Raw genomic sequence first — 21012 nt, forward strand, 5'->3', positions numbered from 1 at the left:
GGTCAGCAGAGGGGTAATACAGAAGTAGATTTGTCGGAGGAAGGGAAGAGAGAGGCCTTAAAGAGCTCATAGAGATAAGGGTAAGTTATTCAGACTAAGGGTCTCATTACAAGTTTGCCGGTCTGGGAACTACGGTACAGGTAAGCTTGCTGGTACCGTAGTTCCCAGACCGGCAAACTACGAGTTCTGCGGGCGGGTGCCTTCCAGCCCACCAGGTCTTACCTGGCGGGCGGACCGGCACCCGCGAGCAGAGCATGTCGGATGCAACGGCACCATTCACGAATGGTGCCGGTGCATCTGACTTCCCCATTCCCATTGAGCCCTATGGCTCAATTAGATGATCACAGTTTTATTCACACAATAAGGAAAAGTGATTTCTCCAGGATTGTCTAATTTGGGAAAGCGCAGAGGCCGGCATTTGAACCCAATTTGCCTGGTTTCAGAGTCAGTCATTTGGTAGCAGAGAACCTTTAATTTAGATATGTATTGTTGACTTGTGCAGTGCCCGCGGCAAGAGTATTTGGTGTGTGATACCCCAGGGAGCGGCAGGGGGAGTGAGGGGAGAAGGGAACATGAAAAATCGGAATATTCGCAGTCCTTGGTGTATTTTAGTTCTGGCAAGTGTCAAGGGGCGGTCAGAAGTACAAAAAAGATTGTCTCTTCAGGTGAAACAATTGTGACATTGGTAAGTCCGGAGTCTACAAGCAATACATTCCAGTTCCTTACTGGTTGTTTTGTAGCTGATGAAGTCACTCATTGGGAAAAGCAGTCAAAGTGTGTGGCAGGGTGGCAGGTTTCTTGCCAATGTCTGATCTCTATCAGTTCCAAGGTGGTTCATCAGACCTCTGGTTCAAGCAGAGGGGATCAACACACTGCTGGTTCAAGAGGTCTAACGAAATCTAAGCGCACAGGGGAAGGAGAAGATTGCAGGTGGAGGTGATGGTCAGACATCTACTTTCTCTCGTCCACTCTATCATGGTCATTATGTACAAACTGAAAATTCCATGCCGGGACCACCAAAGTTAGCGCTTATGTGTTTTTTATAGCACACATCTAGCTTGAGAGCAGCAGAGTGCTGTCTAGGGTGAGCGTAGCCAGCGTTTTTGCTGGCATCTTTGATGAGTAGCGCCCAATTGTGAATTGTGGTCTGTGCGTCTGTATATACACGCATTGGAATTCGTCATTGGCAAGGTTGCTCTCAGCTCCCTGCCATGCAATTTTCAACTTTTACAAAACAGTGTGCTAAATTTAAGTGTGAACACAGACAAAAATCACCTTTATTCTTTACTTTAATCTCTCTGTTTTGGAAAAACCCATCAATGTTGCATTCAAATAGTGCTTCACTTATAGCATTTACAATAGATTCCACCTGCTTTTAATTCCGTTCCGTGCTTCTTCTCCAACTTCAAATGGCAGCAAAATGCTGTGAGTGTAAAAGTAAGGCGCAAATGGCTGAAAACAGACGGTTGCACTCCTGTGTTTGCAAAATGAGCCACTTCTCTATTTTCTCCTTGTTTCCATCTGCTGACCCTCTCTCTTTCTTTCTCTCTCTCTCCCTCTCTCTCTTCCTCTCCCTTTTGCCCCCTTCACTCTGCCCCACCCCTCTCTCTCGCCATCTTCTGCACATGCTCATCGACTGAACTCGGCCTCACAGGAGGCATGTGCATCGACTGTGGCACAAATGCATCAATATTGCACTTCTTGCCACTGCAGCCCACACACCCTCATAGGCAGATTTGCAGATTTTCTGATTTCAATGCTTTAGAAGTTGCCTGCCCCGGCAAACACCCACAGGCCCCTCCCTCTACACTAATTCTAAACTCCAATCAGCTAACATGGTAATCAGCATCATTTCATGTGATTGAATATTCAATCCTTTAGATCATTGATGCAGCGCTGATTTAGACACATACATTACGTAGATTATCTGCTCGGGTGCATGCTTGCTTGAGCTGTGGATAATGAGTGACATGCGTTCTGACTGGAATACACAGGTGGGCAGCAAACCTAGTTCCTCTAATGTGCATTGCCAGGAGGCTGAGCTGAGTGTAGGGGTTCTGCTTTATAGAGACCTATTCTGCAAAGCTTTATAATTCTATAACCCCTCACACAGAAGCATGTGAATAGGGCATGTGGCCCCAGGGCCATTTCCTTCTGGCTCTTAGGGAGCTCACAGGCACCAGATGTGTCAGTCGACATAACAGTTATGGTGCTCGGAGGTGCGAAAAATGAACAGCGTGTTCCTATAATGTCCCATTGGATAATTGTTCTGGTCTCCAAGTGCCTAACAGCCTCCTGTTTGGCTCATAAGATGACTGTGGTGGCGTTTGTGTGGCTACGGTAGCAGATGCATTGTATTGTTTATCTTTACACATGCGGTGAATATCTAGTGTGTATATCTTTTGATATAGTTGCAGATGCATATTCTGTTTATTTTTGTAATTGGTCATTATTGTGACAGATATGGTATAACAAGGAAGAGTGAGGCACTGTTATCATGCATGGGGGCGGTGCCCATGGTTGGATTTGCTGTTGCATTTAAATTCTGTTTGCTCTGTGCACTGGTTGTACTTATCGAGAGGGAGAGACGTTGTACCTGGGAATGTAGCACTTTGGAGGTTTCGTTGTAACACGTGTATTGGCACTAACGACTCCTGTTACTACAAAACCTCCAATGTGCACCATGAAAGTTACTAAGTGTTGTGACGTGACCAAGTAACTTTAAACGTGACTGTGTGCTGAACAAAACATATTTCTTTATGAGCAATGCAGTTAGATATGCATGTGTGTATGTGAACTCTCACATCTGCAATATGTATCATTGTCTATTTACTTACTGCTCCAGCAATGAGTATCAGAATATGCACAACACCCCATTCTCATAAGTTGCACTGAGTCTGGGGTGCCTGTGTATACCGGGGCACATTCCTTGGTCACTGCCGGTTTCCATGTGTGCACGTGCATCCTTCCATTGCCAGGAGGTTTTTCTGACTGCTACAGAGACACCAAGGGTCCCCAGTGTGCCGGGCTTTCCTTCGAGTTAATCCCGGCCCTCACTGGTAAATGTCTTGTTTCCCTTGTAGGAGAAGGAGTCAATAGTGCATGATGAAATTCCAGCCATAGACACACCAACAGAACATTTTGGCCAGACAATATATGTGATAAAATATAAACACCAATGAATTCAAAGAGTTTCCTCATCAAGCTAAATTTACAGTAGGTAAGTAAGCACGACGTGTGGAAACAAAGCGTGAAGAATGTGTGTCACATTCCAGCTACAGTCCCAGAACCTGAGACGCGAACGCCTTGTTGCATAGAATGGAATGTAACACCCAGGGGTCCCACTGCCCAAGGGAAGGAAGGGAAACAAAACAAGGGTAGGTGAGGAATTGACTCTTCAGAGGTCTCCCTATTAAGAGTATATAGAAACAGAGATTTATACCAGCCGTCACTACAACCCTGTGTGTTTCCCACCATGCAGTAGCTTCACTTGCCTGCGAGATTCCCATCATGCAGTAGCTTCACTTGCCTGCGAGATTCCCATCATGCAGTAGCTTCACTTGCCTGCGAGATTCCCATCATGCAGTAGCTTCACTTGCCTGGGAGATTCCCATCATGCAGTAACTTCACTTGCCTGCGAGATTTCCATCATGCAGTAGCTTCACTTGCCTGCGAGATTCCCATCATGCAGCAGCTTCACTTGCCTGGGAGATTCCCATCATGCAGTAGCTTCACTTTCCTGGGAGATTCCCATCATGCAGTAGCTTCACTTGCCTGGGAGACTCCTATCATGCAGTAGCTACTGCCTGCGAGATTCCTATCATGCAGTAGCTTCACTTACCTGCGAGATTCCCATCATGCAGTAGCTACTGCCTGCGAGATTCCCATCATGCAGTAGCTACTGCCTGCGAGATTCCCATCATGCAGTAGCTTCACTTGCCTGGGAGATTTCCATCATGCAGTAGCTTCACTTGCCTGGGAGATTCCCATCATGCAGGAGCTTCACTTACCTGCGAGATTCCCATCATGCAGTAGCTTGACTTACCTGGCAGAGGGCTTGAGGTCTCGATGCCCAACCAACACCAACCAGCTCCCCCCAAGCAGTTGATCTTTTAGATAACAGAAAAAAACCTGGACCTCCAGGGAAAAAGCTGCCCTTCAAGATAGCACTTCCTAATTATTTTTTTTAAATGTATTTATTTTTGCATTTGTAAAGCGCCTAAGCCCTGGGGCATCAAGGCGCTGTTGCAAACCAGTTACACAGTGCATAGTCTTGAAGAAATTCACTTTCTGAGCAAGCTACGATTAGTCACATAATTATATTTCATTCTTTTCACGATGAGAGGGCTCAGTGTTTTAGGCAAAGAGTCATGTTTTTAGTGCTTTTCTGAATGCCCAGTGGGGTTCCTCTGCTCTTAGAGAGGGAGGAAGGGAGTTTCAGTGTTTCGCCGCTACTGTAGGGATGCCGGTGCCCCCTCATTTGGCTCTTTTGCATTTCAGTGGTTTGATGCAGTGCACGTGGCCTGGCCTTGCTCGTTTGAAAGTGTAGGACCTTACACATTTTTGCACCAGGTACTCAAGCGTTGTATTTGAGAGGCATTTGTGAGTAATCATGAGGATTTTGAAAATAATCCTTTCCTGGATGGGTAGCCAGTGCGCCTCCTTTCTTGATGCTGAGATGTGATCTCTTCTCGAGATATTGAGTGCAGAGCACAGAGCATTGTTTTGGATTACCTGCATTTTGCTGGTGCTCTGCTTAGATGTGCCTGCAAAAAGGGTGTTGCAGTAATCGAGTCTTGCTCCAATAACAGCTCGGGCGATGGTGAGGCAGCTTGCAGGTGTGAGGAATTGTTTGGCTGCATTAAGGGGCTTAGAGGTGTGGACCGCTTACGAGGCAATCGTGTTGACTTGTTGTGTGAGGGAGAGGTTGGCATCCAAGCACACTCCAAGAGTGTTCACAGAAGCTGAGACTGGGATAGAAATGTCATCAATCAAGAAAGATGTGTATTGGGGACTAAGCTTCTTTAGCATTGCTGGTGACCCCACTAAGAGTATCTCTGTCTTGTTGTAATTCAGACAAAGATGGTTCATAGCCATCCAAGCCTGGATTGGCAAGTACATTTTGTTGATAGTACGTGTGTCTGCTTCATAAGTGCCTGACAGGGGGAGGAGATTTTGGGTGTCATCGGCATAGCTGGTGTATGGAATGCCAATAGCATCCAGGAGGTCGAAGAGGGATTTGGTGAATATATTTTCTTTTTCGTGCCTTGAAACCCTTGCGTATAGGCACGCTATAAATGCCGTATCATATCATCATATTATGATTATGAGGGTGGGGGAGACACAGGATCCTTGCGGGACAGCACAGGGAATGGGAGCGGGTGTGGGGAGCGCTGGCCGAATCTGAGATGACTCTCATGGATCTTCCTTCAATGATTGAGGCAACCCAGGTAATGGCTTCTTGGAAGACATTAGCGGCGGCTGTGAGGTGGTGGCAAAGAATTGTATGGTCCACCAGGTCAAAGGCAGCTGATAGGTTGTGGAGAAGGAGAAGGGCTGTCTTTCCTTCATCTTTAAAATGGTACAGCTGTTTTTTTAATTCTAGCAATGATGATCCAGTGCCATGTCCTGGCTGGAAGCCAGATTGGCGCTTTCCTAGAATGTGGTTGGATTACAGGAGGGGCTGAATTTGGTTGTAGGCTGCCCTGCCCAGGATACTTAGTAGGAACGGAACTGTGGTAATCGGGCAGTAGTTATTAGGTTCCGAGGGATCAAGGGAGGGTTTTTTTTAATAATGGGGGACCCAAGATTCTTTCAGACTGGAGGGTACCAGGCTTGCTGTGAAGGAGGTGTTAATGAATCTGGTCACGAACGGGACTAGGGCCTCTGAGCAGTCTTTTATAATAGATGCTGGGCAGATATCCCCTTTGCATCTGGAAGGTTTTAGATTTCTGAGGATGTTAGCAGTTTCTTCCACTGAGACTTCTCTAAAAGGTTTTAATGAGCTCTTGTTTTAGGGATATGTTCCGCTGTAGGGAGCATATTTTAGTCTTCATAGCAGTCTGAATGCTTGAGTACCACAGCTCATGATTCGTGTGGGGTGTGGGGTTTAGCTGGCGTTTCCAGCTCTCTGAGTATTCATAAGATTTCCTGGGAGTTGGAACTGGCATTTGTAATTCTAGTTATGGAAGCAATGGATTTTGTTGCGACAATGGGCGAGTTTGTATTCTCTAGCCATTTTGTTTAAAGCGGTATTCAGAGTATTAGCTCGGGATCTTTTCCAAGTGGCTTCTACTAGCCGTTTTTGTGCACAAAAGGCCTGGAGGTCTGGGGTGAACCAGGCATTGGTGAGACCCACTGGTTTGACCTTTCGCGGTGCAAGAGCGGCTACTGAGTTCACTTCCCTGGTCGGGGTATTCAAGTAAAAGTCTGCTAGTACGCTCCGGTTTGCCAAGTCAATGTGTTCCACTAGGAGGGGAGTGAGATAAGGGGAGATGGTTTCTTTGGTCATCTTCCAGACGCTAAGTGACTAGGTTGGGGGTGGAGCCGGTGGTACGTGCACATGAGTTTTAAAAGGTGGCAAGGTGAAAGACAGGATATGGTGATCCGACCAAGGGCAGGGGGTGCGGGAGGAGATAGTAATCTGGCTATTGAGGTCTGCTACCCAGTTCAAGGCCCTGGCTTTGTTGTGCGTCGGGGCTGTCACTCAATGTTTGGAACCAAGGGCTGAAAGGGTTTTAGCTAGGGAGGTGATATTGTGGTCTAATGGGTCATTGAGATCAAGATTAACATCCCCTACTAGTATGATTCTAGAAGTCGGCTTAATGTTGCCTCCCAGTACTTGGAGTAGGTCTTCTTCAAAGAGGGACCGTTGGCTGGTAGATGATATGGATAGAGAGGGAGTTAGTAGGTGAAGATGACAGTTTGACTGAGAGAAGCTTGCAGTTCTTATTTGTAGGGTATCTTTAAGAATAATGGCAAACCCTCTTCCTCTAGTGTCTGCCCTGATATTGTCAAGTGTAGGAAGGGACAAGAATCCAGGCTGGTCATCGACCAGTGGGATGTGCAAGGCCTGAGGACCACACAAACTAAAGAACTGTTGAGAATGGAGAGGCATGCAGTAGCAGCTGAACCAGTAGAAGCTGGGATGGGAGCAGGATGGAAAGAGCGAGTGTGGAGGGTATGTACATAGAGCAAGAGACCGATGTGCTGGGAAACAGGATTCGGGTGAGAAGAAGAGCCAAAAGACAAAACTGGAAGTGCTCCGGTGAGGACATACAAGAACACCAAGGAAGGGATGGAACCTACCGTCTTGGAACACCACAAAAATTGACGAGCTATCTAAACATGTTACCAATAAATGATCTCTTGCTTGTGTTGCCTTTTTATAGGCAGCTCTAACCTGGAAGTGCTAGTAATCCTACTTCTTTTGTTCAGTCTGGACATTCTTAGGTTCAATTGTGTAATGTCTCAATGCTTAATAATAACCCTGAATAAATGGTGATGCTCTCAGCTTCCTAAGTCCTTCCCTATTTTTATGTCCATCAATACCAATCCTTCAACTTTCTATGTGCCCTTCTTCCTGTTGAATACCATTGTTTACTTTCTTGGATCCTTACAGCCCCCTCATAAATTCCCTCTTCCACTATTAAGGTTTCATGGGCAATCATCTATGAGCGCTTCTCGGTATGGGTGATGCATGAATCAATCCTGCTGATTCTTATGATCTATTTTATGGACCACACTCTTTCCAGTCAACCAAATGCTATTATTGACCTGTAAATATACATGCATCTAAAATACTTTGTACCTCATGCTCTAAGGTGTCTTTAATGGTGCTAGGCCCAGGCTGCTTTTCTCCTAAGGCTGATGGCACCATTGGTTCTAACAGTGAAACATGAAACAACAGGTACATATGGCATGTGACAGGCAATTCAAACTTTACTGCTAAAGGGTTAACTTTTCAAATGATGGGTAAACTTACCTATGAAAACCAGTGCAAAATACCCATGGGATTGTCAAATGTCTGGTGGATAACCATACTTCTCATCCTATCTCTATGGAGGTGCAGCCTTCCCTTTTCTATCTGTACATTTTCTATTGCATCATGTTGCTTTCCTTACATGCATGATTACTTATTTTGGCTGTGACTTGTAAAGCCTTCACTAGTAATTGCGTCTGTAGGACAGCTAAAGATGTAACATTTTCAAAAAATTCCAGGGTCAAACCCTAAAGTGACAAAAATGGTGAGAATTTAATGGAGGAATTTGTCATATTGTTATAAACAAATCTTGCTATTAGTAATCATGAGGCTCAATAATTCTGAAATTGGATCATGAAACATCTCAAGAGTTGCTGTAAAGGCTGATTCATTCATTTGGTTTGACCATCCAATTGCGGGTGATAACTGGTCAAGATTATTATACGTTATATCCAATGCTTTACCAGACCAAAACCTAGATATAAATTGGGACCTCCTATCAGAAATTATGATCTTTGGTAATCCATTTAATTTCACAATCTCACACAAAAATGCTAGATAACCATAAAACCATTGGCAATTTGTCCAGTGCAATATCATGTGCCATTATGGCCAGAGTGTCCCTACCACCAACACTGTAGCACACCCTTTAGACTTTGGCAACTCTACTATGGAGTCCAAAGAGATTTGCTCGTTTTTTTTTAATGAACATAACAACCCTATCCGCAATTATTGTGATGTTTTCACCCCAGGACATGTACTGCATGACTGTACATAGTAGCATGTTTTATCATCTATGGGCACCGGAATGAACATGCCAACAGTTCTTTGGTTTGTGTAATCCCTGGGGGCCCAGCTAACTGTGCACCATCTCACCATCTTAGGGCTAGGCATCAGGAGGCTACACCAGATTATAACATGGCTTGGTTTCCCCAACGTTGACCTCCTTCCATCCTCCTCTTGTCCAGTTCTTGGGGTATTCAGAGTTTGGTAATGAAGCCTGTCTTCATTTCTTTTCTCAGGATACCATTGAAGTCGTAGTTAGTCTCCTTTCTAGTACTGCCATGTTGTCTTACGACAGTTTTGCAAGTTCTGGATCACAAACATTGTTCTCCTTTCCTTCAGTACTTGAAAGTGCATAAGTCTTTTCATGATGTTCCCTGGACCATATGATATTAGAAATTGGAACCTCAGAGAAATGACGCTGAATGAGCCTGGCAGTGGTTGGCACACTGCAAAGTTTTGAGAAAACCTGCAATCACGATCACCTAAATTTCGCATTAATTATGCTCAACTTGAGGAAGTAGGGTTTTTTAATTATTTGGGTGTCTGCTTTAACACAAAATATACGTGGCAGAAGCGTGCCCCGAATTTAGATACTTTCCAGTGACCACTCCAGGTATATATCACCTAATTTTGTTTTAAACTCCCCCTCACACCCATGAGTGGGCCATAATAGGTTGGTAGACCGCCTTGGGTTTACCTGGAGTTATTGACTCTGGGCCCATAGCTCTGAGTACAGCCCTAGGGCAGGGTAAATAAAGCTTAATTAGTACATGGATGTTATTGATGACCTCCTCTAAGCCCATCAGAATGCTCAGAATGAAAACTACCTTGTTATTTAAATACTACAAGAGGTAACCTTCTTTAATAGCTAACATGTTTTTTCTATTTATATTATTATGCATTAAACTAACATTTTTTATTTTACCACCACACCTCCAAAATGTATATTGCTGTTAACTTTTTTTTTTTTATTTGTTTGGCTGATTTACAACCTTTCAAATATTTCATACAAAATTCATTTTCCATCAATTGTTATCTATCTTTTTAAAAATAAATAAAATACAATTTAAAAAAAATTACTTTTCAAGTATTAATTTTGAGTAAACAGTAGAGAAATCTACAGGCTTACAGACAATTTCATTTTGGGAAAATAGCAGACATAAATTTAACTAAGGCAATGTGCATCGATGTTCGGTCACTGTTGATTAAATGTCCCAAATTTCATCATCTGAGCGAAAGCAATACAACTGTAGCAATTCTTTAAAATATCTTTGCCGTAAAAAGTTCAACATGCGACAGCACACCACTAGATGACTTAGAGATTCGATTTGCTCAATGTTCTTGCAAAAACGACACCACTTTTGCCTTTTGGATATAATACCACGTCTAGCCAGAATTTCATTTGTTGGATAGAGGTTTATCCATATTCTCAGCATTTGAGATCTAATAAAGCTGGAGGGACATTTCTGGAAGTATTTGTCCATTACTCCAATATTTTTTGGTCGATATATTAGAGTCGAGTAATCAACATACCTTTGACACATGACTTGAGTATCAATCCAATCTTGATGATGTAGCTGCCTTAGCTTTTGTTGGATTAAGAATTAACAGTTGCAAAGATATATTAGCATCATTTAGTGCATTTAAATAAACACATTTATACCACGTATTAGGAAACTTGTCGCTTGATGTTAGTAAATAGTGAGCTATAGTGTTTAGTACATTTTTCTCACAGGCTCCCACTATACATTTTCTAAAGAAGCAACACAATTTATAAGTGACTTGGCAATAGATTGAGATCAAACCCAATTCGAGTCGCAGCAGTGCTGTTGGTGTGCAATTTGGGAGTTTCAAAACAGATTTCCAAAAGTTACCTTCGTATCAAACCCAGTATTTTCTTGTTTTTGGTATTTGAGATTCTGCACCGTACAATATTATAGGTATCACTTTTTGTTTAAAAAAGAGTGTTACATGATTAGAAGTAAACTTTCCAAATTTGCGCATTAGAATAGATGCTTCAGAGGCCAAAGCTCGAACTTTTGCATCTATTGTCACTGATGTTATGGAACAACCAGGACTACCTGAAAAGAAAAGACCTAGGTATTTGTAGTTGTTTACAACACTAAGATTTTGCTTGCCTAAGAACATTTGGGTTTCCTTGTAGGTTTATTGCTTTTTTTCTTCTGACAGATAAACACTTGAGTTTCTTCGGTGTTGATTATCAAGTTGTTTGCCACACTATAGTTCTCCAAACAATTAAGCATATTCTGCAAACCTCTTGGTGTCTGTGAAACACGCACCAAGTCATCGGCGTATAGAATCCACTTTATTTTTTCCATTCCCAATTTTGGAGCATCACTCTCGATGTCATCAAATGCAATTCCCAGATCTAGATTGAAGAGTGTTGAGGCTAAGATGCACCCCTGCTTAACGCCTCTTTCCGATTTAACTTGAGATGATAAAAGTTCTTCCATCGAGAGCCTAGTTTGGATGGTCGTGTTGGAATGTAGATGCTCAATTATTGTTTGTAATGATTGAGGGCAGCCATACATGTTCAACTCTGTGAATAGCAGTTGGCGATCAACCGAGTCAAATGCACATCAAAAGTCGACAAAAGCCATGTAAAGTTTTTGATTACGGTTGTTATGTTTTGCTTTCAACATGTTAAGTATTATCATGTTTGGTACTGTGCCGAGACCAGTCACGAATCCTGTTTGAAATGGGTCTCGCATGTTGATCATGTTCATCCAAACATTTAATTCTTTCAGGACTATTCGAGTATACATTTTCCCCGGAGCGTCGAGAAGGGCAATAGGCCTATAGCTCTCAGGTTTTTCACGATTTCCCTTTTTAAAAAGAGGTACTATTATGGAATGTTTCCAGGAAAGAGGAATAGTTTGTGAGAGATTAATTTGCTCAAAGATTGCGAACAAGATGTTTGTCCATAGTTTTGGATGTTGTTTGAAAACGTTGTTTGACAGCCCATCAGGCCCTGGGGTTCTTGATGGACCGATTGTTTTAATATAATACAGAATGTCTGATTTATCAATGTTAAGATGGAAGGGAATTGATTTTTTTCCAGTTATAACTGCACCAACAGTATCAGGTGGAGCATACCTTTTACTGAAATATTCAACCCACGTCACTTCGGGTACATGCTGAATTTGGTTTGATGTTTGTTGAGAGTGGGTGGAATCATTAATAGCTTTCCAGATGCGAGTCGTGTTTTTATCTTTCAGATATTCAAGCATTTGTTCCCCATCATTTTGTATCATTTGAGCTTTGTGATGCCGTATCCAGTTTTTATAATTTGTCTTTATGCGCTTAAGAGTATAATACCGTACTATTATCAGGAGGAGGTCAGCCTCTCGATTTTCCCTTCGATAAAGCGGTTTCCTCTCCTTTGTCAATGGGTCAAACACATGGTTTCTATGCTGAAAGGGTTTTTTATCAGTAGCTGGCTGACTCAGATTTTGTATGATGTCAAAGTAAATTGAGCCACTAGGAGCTTGATCTAATTCTGGGTTGCTGAAAGCTGATTTGAGCAGAAGATCAAACTGTGAAATGGATTGTTCTGTCCAGCATACCCGATTGACACTGTTATTGGCAGTCAGAGTGCCTCTCCATTTTGGTTTTATTGGCATTGATTGTCATTGTCATATGGACCATTGTAGACATAGCATGCTGTGATCGCTGCTCTTCATCTTTTCTATTCTAAATTCAAGTAAGTTTGAAGATAGTGCATTGTCCACATATATATATAATCAATAGTGCCACCGGAACCTCTTTGAGACCAGGTGGAGTGAGGCGGACAGTCAAAAGGGCTAGACCCATTCAGCATGATTAAACCTTGTGTCTTCATTAAATGGTTCCAAGGAATTCTTCTCTTCTGCTATTTTAATATGGGTTAAACAATGTACTAAAATAGCTTCACTCGGGCCATTGACTCGGTCTTCAGGGCCCATAACGCCTGGTACGGCCCTCGCCGCAGGTCTATAAAGCTATTAGAACACCCTCAATGTTTAATTAAAGTTGAATAAATGAGACATGTTTAATTGAAGTACAACAAATTGCAAAAGGGTAAATAAATGTTGCAGACATTTTTTGTACCTCAATTAAACATGTTTCTTTTTTTTATAGGGTGGTGGAAGGTGCTAGGGTGGGAGGAGTATGGTTCTGAAGTGGATTCAGGTGTGGGTATGCTTGACCCCTGTTCCAATTAATTTTACTTCAGGTGTGCTCCCCCCAACCCCCGGCTCCCCCACTACACAAATGTTAGGCAGTACCTATTCCACACAAATATGCAATTGAATAAACTTCTACTAGCTCAACATGAACATGCATTCACTTAACAGCCAATTAATTTACTTACCTTTCTGTGCACTTTTCCCCATTGACGTTTTTAGGCTCCATTGAATATTCATCAGTGCCTGCAACAAATCCTCTCATTTCTTTGGTACGTATAAAGTTCCTCATGCGTTCCCTCTTACGCTGCACTGCAGCTCATGTCAGCCTCATTTCAATTTGAAACGCAGGCAAACTGTTTTCTTTCATTTCCTTTCAGGTCCGTGAGCCTGACACTTGGACAGCGTTTCCATTGCTTTCCTTGCTTTCCTTCACTTCTGTGCTCCTACGTGCACACGTTGCTCTGGGAACGTGTATTTCGAACAGCTTTGTTGCAACCCAAACTACAGGCTGTAATCAATCTGCGGGCTATACCGGTGCATATAGCCCGCAGATTGACCAATCAGCGTCCTAGAAACACCACTAGGGTGTTCTAATACTGTTTTAGACCTTGGGAGTGGTCAATATTGCCTGGGATCATGACCCTATGTCTATTTTGCTCCTCATCCGTTTGCACAACTTCCGGTCATACTCCTATGTTGATGTCACCCAAATCATCGTCCGGCTGGCCATGCCGGACACGGCATCTAAGCTACGGATGTGAGTGACTAGATGGGGAGCAACTGGCTGAAGCTTTACAGGGACAAAATAGAAATTGTTCTTAGATTGTATTTTTAACAAACATATATGACAAAAACTTGAACCATAGGCTTCATGTACCAATATCAACATGATCAGCTCACACAAGGCCCAAGCTGGGTTTTTGCTTTTTGCCTTGCCATGATTTTATTGGTCTGTGGTTGTTAGTTGATAGACAATACTTGATTGTTTCGCTTACCGTGAATCTCCAGAGCCCTCCAAGGTCTTTGCTCTGCTCGAAGCAGGTTGGTTCCAGCCCCTCCTCCAGGCAGCATTTAACAGCAGCCAAGCCACTGAGACCAGCTCCAATGACAGCAACTCTCTTCGCCATAGTTTTCCTGTGCAAAGGGGTATCAATATCAATGTTTATATATGGAACACCAGCCTATTAGAGTGTGTGAGCGTAGCTTACATCAAAAACAACAATTTTCTTTAAACCAAAAACACAGACAGCCACCTTTGAGGGCTACTAATATATCAGGTGTGGCACCTTAAGCAAAATCTCTTTGCCATTGTGACTCAGTTGAGCCTCCTGAGAGTATGCATGGGGCCTAAAAGTTTCAAAGGCATCAACAACTGCCCCCTTCTTTCCTCCCCTCCACTGCCCCACTACCGACTGGCAATTGAAAGCTGGCCAGGTAAGAGTAGACATCAAGGCGATTGTGTGATTAATAAGAGCTCCAAAGTGAAGATGATGATGAAATGAATGGTGAAAACCAACATGGCCGCTTAGCCAAGTCAGTCTGGATTCACAAGGTATTCACTGATTGGCTATTCCTCTGACAGACTCCTGTGATGACTGTACTATCTCCTTGAGGTGGACAGAATTTTCAGATTGACACATTTCTGTTAAGTGGATTAAGTATAATCACAACTGTTTGTTTACGCATATGATGAAAATGTGCCACACGAATCATGGATTCTTTCCGTTGTGTTGCTATTCGATTTTTTATTCATGCCTTGTTTGAAAGAACTGTCTAAACGTTTTATATGGCAAAGTATTAAGAAAGATGCCAATAGAAAATAGACTTGACAAATCAGATGCATTTTATGATAAAGGAATTATGTACTTGAAGTAGTCTTTTCTCGCTCTTGAGGTCGCCCTCAAATCTGGATCAAGCATGTATTTTTTCTGCAATGTGGACTCATAAGGAAGAGATTGAAAGGACAGGAAAGATTAAAGGAACGTGGGAAAAACCAAACTACTGCTGTTCGTGGTCAAGTGAGCCTTGAGTGGAGATGACAGAATCCCTAAATACAGTGCTCCCTATTCTTGTCGACGGAGATGGAAGATGTGTGTGCAACTAAGAAAATGAGGAGATAAAACCCACTGCAAAAATGAAGTGAAAGCTGATAGGTCACAGTCAACTGGAGCCCACCTGAGTAAAACAATTGGAGTGCGTGGCGTGATGAATAAGTCACATGGAGTCAGCTAGAGGATGGGACTGGGGATAGAATGAAGACAATGGACCACCACAAGCTCAGTGAAGTCTAATTTGTTTTACCTCATCAGTAGCCTGGTCAAACACTTTTTGGTTCAGAAGAGTGGACCTTATTGAGGTTAGTGTGGGGTTAAGCATTCCCGTTGACACAGGTGCTCCGGAGGGGTTTAGGAAATTGAATGTTATAGACCTTGCAGAGGAAGAATGTATCTTTCACCTTGTGGCAGGCAGTGTAGCACTCAACACAGACTTGGTGTTCTGGCTGGGGTAGAACACAAACCTACTATCTCTGCCATTTTCAGAGTTCAGAACCCGAATATAGTGGTGTGGTTTGAAAGCAGCAAAGATCATTTGCTGTTTCTGCACAAATGCAGCTTGGTTTTGGGGAAATTCTGTTCAGTGAGTCAATGTAGCCCACAAAGCCATGCTGAACATGGATCGCATAAATGCATGCACAGCAGAGACAGACACACTCACTTGCCGGAGATGGCATATCAAATTGGTGAATATCAGATGCTGATAAATCCTGCCTCATGCCACCTGAATTCAAGGTGCTGCTAGTGCCTCACGCGACCTATGGACCCGCTGAGAGCCTTGCTAACAGATTACCAACACATGGGAGTTTTGTCGCCCCTCACTCTGAGCACCAGTCTTAGTGGCTAATCACAGGATGCAACCATTACATCCCTCGGGCTGTTTTGTAGTGGATACAAGAGAATAGGCATCAAGGAGGAATTTGCAATTTAGAAGTGGAGAAAAGAAGGGATGTGTGTGGTGGAGCGAGATGGACGAAAGCTATAGATAGGAGGAAGCAGAGATAAAGGAGAAGAAGAAGCCCACAAGAAGTGAACGGGTCACCATTAGAGAGAAGAGGAGGAGAGGAGGTCACAGAGGTGAAGTGGGGCAGTCAGGAGGAGGAGGGGAGACCATCAGAGAGAGAAAGGGCACATGAGGTACCTAATGTCAAGAGGAGTAGTTAGGATAAAGGGAGAACTTTGGGGCGGCGGAGGAGAAGGAGAAGTAAAAAGAGTGAGGAAGAGCAGTGAGGAGGAGGTGAGCACACCAGAGAGTAGAGGCAGAGTTGAGAAGAAAAAGGTGATAAGGGATAGTGAGGAGAAGTGACCAGTAGAAACCTAGAGGAGCAGAGAAGGATGTGGGAAAATAACAATAGCAAAGAGGAGCAGAACAGGAGAAAAATAAAAGTTAAGGAGTAGCCAGGGTGTGAGAGATGAGAAGTTGCAGAATAATACAGGCTAAGAGGAGAAGACAAGATAAAGGGAGGGAGGGATGACAGTTCAGCAGAATAGTACAGATCATCAAGGAGGGAGAGAGAGAGACAGAGAGGACAGAGAAAGAGAGAGAGAGAGAGAGAGAGAGAGAGAGAGAGATGGAAGGAGAGTGGAGAGTATACGATAAGGAAGGAGGAAGAGGTGACCAAAGAAAGAGACAAGGCCAGACAGGGATGGATTCAAGCTTGTTGGAAATGTGGTGTACATAGAGGCCTCTTGCAGTCTCTCAAGGGAATACGCCTAACAACTCCAGTGCCAACTGGGAAAGACCATACAGTGACTAACTACTGGCCTTGTCTTAATGATCCAAAGTGCCAGGAGTGGTGCAGGTATTTCCTAAAGGTGATGTGACACATCCTGACAACGTCTGCAAAAGACAAGCATACACCTACAACAGCCAAGGAAGAAGCGTGGCGTAAATAAAAACCTTAAAGACTGTTATTGTATTTTGTTTCCTGCCGGAAAAGTGGAGCCTAATGGAAAGAGGGAAGTATAGAGGAGCACAGTTCTATAAAGAATTGTTTTGTTCAGTCAAACCTAATCTCGTTCTGTCTGTACAGTAAAATCCTGTGAACTTTATAACATGGCTTCGAGTCATCTGTGGATCCCTTGACATATAGGCAGGGAGCACAAGTTGAGTCCGTAGTTTGGATGGAACATACAATCTTAAGTGATCTGTCTGGCAGAGCGAAATAGGGACAGTGGTGAAGTTTGTCTTTTAAATAATATTTATTTGATGTCAAAATAACTAACACTGGAGAGTGCCTATGAACACCAATGGCCAACATCCACTGCAATAACGTTTTCCCCTGACATCACCCACAACTCACAGTTTACATGCTACATTTTCCCTCAAAATGCAATATTCTGGAGGGTTTACTACACGATCAGCACCAATCCCAACCACTTCAAAGCTTCTATCATGTCCACCCCACCTTCATCATCACAACATCATGTAATTTTCATCTGACATGTTCCATCTGGATTTCCAATGAGCTTCGCTACTTTTTGTGTAATTTATTTATTTGCATTTATACCAGCGCGCAAAGCCCTGAGGCAACTAGGCGCAAGTTACAATTAAAAGATGGTTACAAGTTAAACAGTTACAAAGTGGATACAAGTTACAGTTGCAAGATGGTAACAAGTTACACAGTTACAAGACAGTTACAGTGAGATACACGACATTGAGATTTGAGTCTGCAGGAATATCTTTAGAACATGGCCCGCTTACTGGGTCAATATTAAAGCACAGTGGGCATGCAGGATCATAGCAAAGCACAAATGGGGACCAGTGATACAGTTGACTGCAAGGTGCATGCCGGTAAAGTCACACCCAGTGGAGTTGGGGGCTACATCGGCTGTGCAAGGTATTGGAAGCTAAGTTCAGAAAAGTATAATGTTACGAGAACGGGCACATGATCAGCATTCTAGGGACATTGGAGGACAATCATGGATATGTGTTCCCGGCGGGAGCCCCTGGGTAAAGTGTAGGGTTATCAAGTGCTTGCAGACAGTCCAGTATGATTGTTCAGATAGCAGTTTATTTATTTATTTATTGGACATTTGTAAGGCGCAAATACAACAAATGGAGTTAAAAGGCACCACAAGACAAAATGGGGGGGACAAGGGAAAAGGATACAATAATGTTCCTACTAGTGTAGAACAAGAAGTGCGAGGGAGGGTAGTGTTCAGGAGAAATTCTGGCATACGTAAAAACAAAGTGCGGAGGTGGGAAGGGAAAGGGTGAAGGGGTGAAATGCAAGTGCTAACGGGAGGCCAGAGGGCAAGTGCTAGGGAAAGCAGGTAAGTGAAGGGAATGGGGTTGGACTGTGCAGGGGGCCTGAGGCCCTGTAGTCCTCAGAGGGAAGCAGGAGGCTAGTCACTGAGGCAGAAGAAGATGTTAGCAGGGGAGGTGGAGAGTAAAGAAGGAGGAGAACAGGGGGGTCTTGAGGAGCCTCCAGAACTTAAAGGTATCTGGCTCAAGCCTGAGGGTGGCAAGTAGACCATTTCAGAGGGAGGATCCTGCGGAGGAGAGGCATCTACCCCTCACTCTTAGCTTAGCAAAGCATCTGATTCACAGAGAGTTGGAGATAGCCGACCAAAGGCCTCTAGCAGGGAGGTATTTAGAGAGAGAGAGTTGGATGTAGAGGGGTCCCAGGTCCCAGAAAGCCTTGTGGATGATACAGGGGGTGTTGAATTTGATCCTGGCAGCAACCAGGAGCCACTGAAGAGAAATTAGGGCTGGAGAGATGCGGTTCCTGGGATTGGGGCCAAAAATAAGTCTTGGAGTCCTATTCTGGATTAATTGAAGGAGACTAAGGGAGGATGAAGAAAGATTGAGGAAGAGGCTGTTACAGTAGTCAAGCCTAGAGAGGACCAGTGCTCTGGAGACATCGAGTTTCTGGGGGAAGGTGGGAAAAAGGAGAATACTTCTGAGGAGGTGCAGCTGATAGTGGGCCTTCTTGACCAGTTTGGATGAAAAAGGATTTACAGTGTAAGCGGTTACAGGTGTGGGCACATATCTTAGTGGCTGGTTGAGCTGGCTGTCTTCCAGGCATGGACAGACACAGACTGTCTTCATCCTTTCTGATGGACCTTTAGCAGTGAACCTTGCCCTCAGAGTCTACCTACTTCCTGATGATGCATGCATATTGTTGCACAGCGGCCAACTCAGTGCGGCATGCAGTGCTTGAGGCGAGTTGTCAGGGCCAGGCAAAGGAAGGTGGATGGCGGTAGCCATCTTTGTAAGTAGCAATGTCTCCTTCGTGTGCTTTATGAATCCATTGAGGCAGCCCTCGCTCAGCAGAGGGAGCGGGGTGCCCGTGGAAAAGCAGGCAGCAGGAGCAGTGCAGGTCTGTGCTCCAGCACAGACAGGCTTCAGCTTTTCTGGTGGGCCTTAAGCAGTGAGTCTTGCCGGCAGAGGCTGCCAGCACTCCGATGATGTGTGCACATAATTGCAAAGTGGCCAATCTGGTGCGGCATGCAGGGCTTGAGGAGAGTCGTCAGGGCCAGGCAAAGGAAGGTGGATTGCGGTGGCCATCTTTGAAAGTAGCAAGGTCTCCTTTGTGTGCTGTATGAATCCACTGAGGAAGCCCTTGCTCAGCAGAGGGAGCGGGGTACCTGTGGAGAAGCAGGAGCAGTGTTGGTTTGTGCTCTGCCGCAGACAGGCTCCACGCTTTCTGGTGGGCCTTAAGCAGTGAACCTTGCCGACAGAGCCTGCCGGTCCTCTGATGGTGCATATTATTGCACAGCGGCCAATCCGGTAAGGCATGCAGGGATTGATGAGGGGCGTCAGGGCCAGACAAAGGGTGGTGGATGGTGGTGGCCATCGTTGTAAGGAGCAAGGTTTCCTTTGTGTGCTTCATGGATCCACTGAGGGAGCCTTTGCTCAGCAGAGGGAGTGGGGTGCCCATGGAGAAGCAGGTAGCAGGAGCATTTTAGGTGTGTGCTCTGGCACAGACGGGCTCTGGGCTTTCTGGTGGGCCTTTAGCAGTGAGCCTTGTCAGCTCTCTCAGATGATGCATGTATATCATTACACAGCGACCAATCCGGTGCATCATGCAGGGCTTGAAGAGGGGTGTCAGGGCCAGGCAAAGGAAGGTGGATGGTGGCAGCCATTTTTGTAAGGAGCAATGTCTCCATCCTGTGCTGCATGGACCAACTGAGGCAGCCCTTGCTCAGCAGAGGGAGGGGGGTGCCCATGGAGAAGCAGGCAGCAGGAGCAGTGTAGGTGAGTGCTCCGGCACAGACAGGCTGCAGGCTTTCTGGTGGGCCTTCAGCACTGAGCTTTCTGGCAGAGCTTGATGGCTTTCTGATGATAAGTGCATATCATTTCACAGCGGTCAATCCAGTGTGGCATGCAGGATTTGAGGAGGGGCGTCAGGAAGGTGGATGGCTGCGGCCATCATTATAAGGAACAAGGTCTCCTTTGTGTGGTGCATGAATCCACTGAGGCAGCCCTCGCTCAGCAGAGGGAGCGGGTGCCAGTGTCAAAGCAGGCAGCAGGAGCAATGTTGGTCTGTGCTCTGGCACAGGCAGGCTTCAGCTTTTCTGGTGGGAATTAAGCAGTGAGTCTTGCCGGCAGAGGCTGCCAGCACTCTGATGATGTGTGAACATAATTGCACAGTGGCCAATCTGGTGCGGCATGCAGGGCTTGAGGAGAGTCGTCAGGGCCAGGTAAAGGAAGGTGGATTGCGGCGGCCATATTTGTAAGTAGCAAGGTCTCCTTCGTGTGCTGTATGAATCCATTGAGGAAGCCCTTGCTCAGCAGAGGGAGTGGGGTGCCTGTGGAGAAGCAGGAGCAGTGTTGGTCTGTGCTCCGCCACAGATAGGCTCCATGCTTTCTGGTGGGCCTTTAGCAGTGAACCTTGCCGACAGAGCCTGCCGGTCCTCTGATGGTGCGTGCATATCATTGCACAGTGGCCAATCCGGTGGGCTTGAGGAGGGGCATAGGGCCAGGCAAAGGAAGGCGGATGGTGGCAGCCATCTTTGTAAGGAACAAGGTATCCTTTGTGTGCTGCATGAATCCACT

The 21012-nt window shown here is 44.7% G+C and overlaps 1 protein-coding gene across 1 annotated transcript in view; it reads right to left on the reverse strand.

The window, feature by feature from the left end:
* Positions 1-21012, reverse strand: part of LOC138534947 (dimethylaniline monooxygenase [N-oxide-forming] 2-like) — a 272372-nt gene that overhangs the window by 232185 nt on the left and 19175 nt on the right. The window contains exon 2 of the mRNA XM_069641258.1: positions 13950-14088. Coding sequence (XP_069497359.1) covers positions 13950-14081 — 132 coding nt within the window. The 5' untranslated portion in view covers positions 14082-14088. The remainder of the gene's footprint in view (positions 1-13949; positions 14089-21012) is intronic.

This window comes from Ambystoma mexicanum, chromosome 1q (genome assembly GCF_040938575.1).
Source record: "Ambystoma mexicanum isolate Mex_15411 chromosome 1q, UKY_AmexF1_1, whole genome shotgun sequence".
NCBI classification, from domain to species: Eukaryota; Metazoa; Chordata; class Amphibia; order Caudata; family Ambystomatidae; genus Ambystoma; species Ambystoma mexicanum.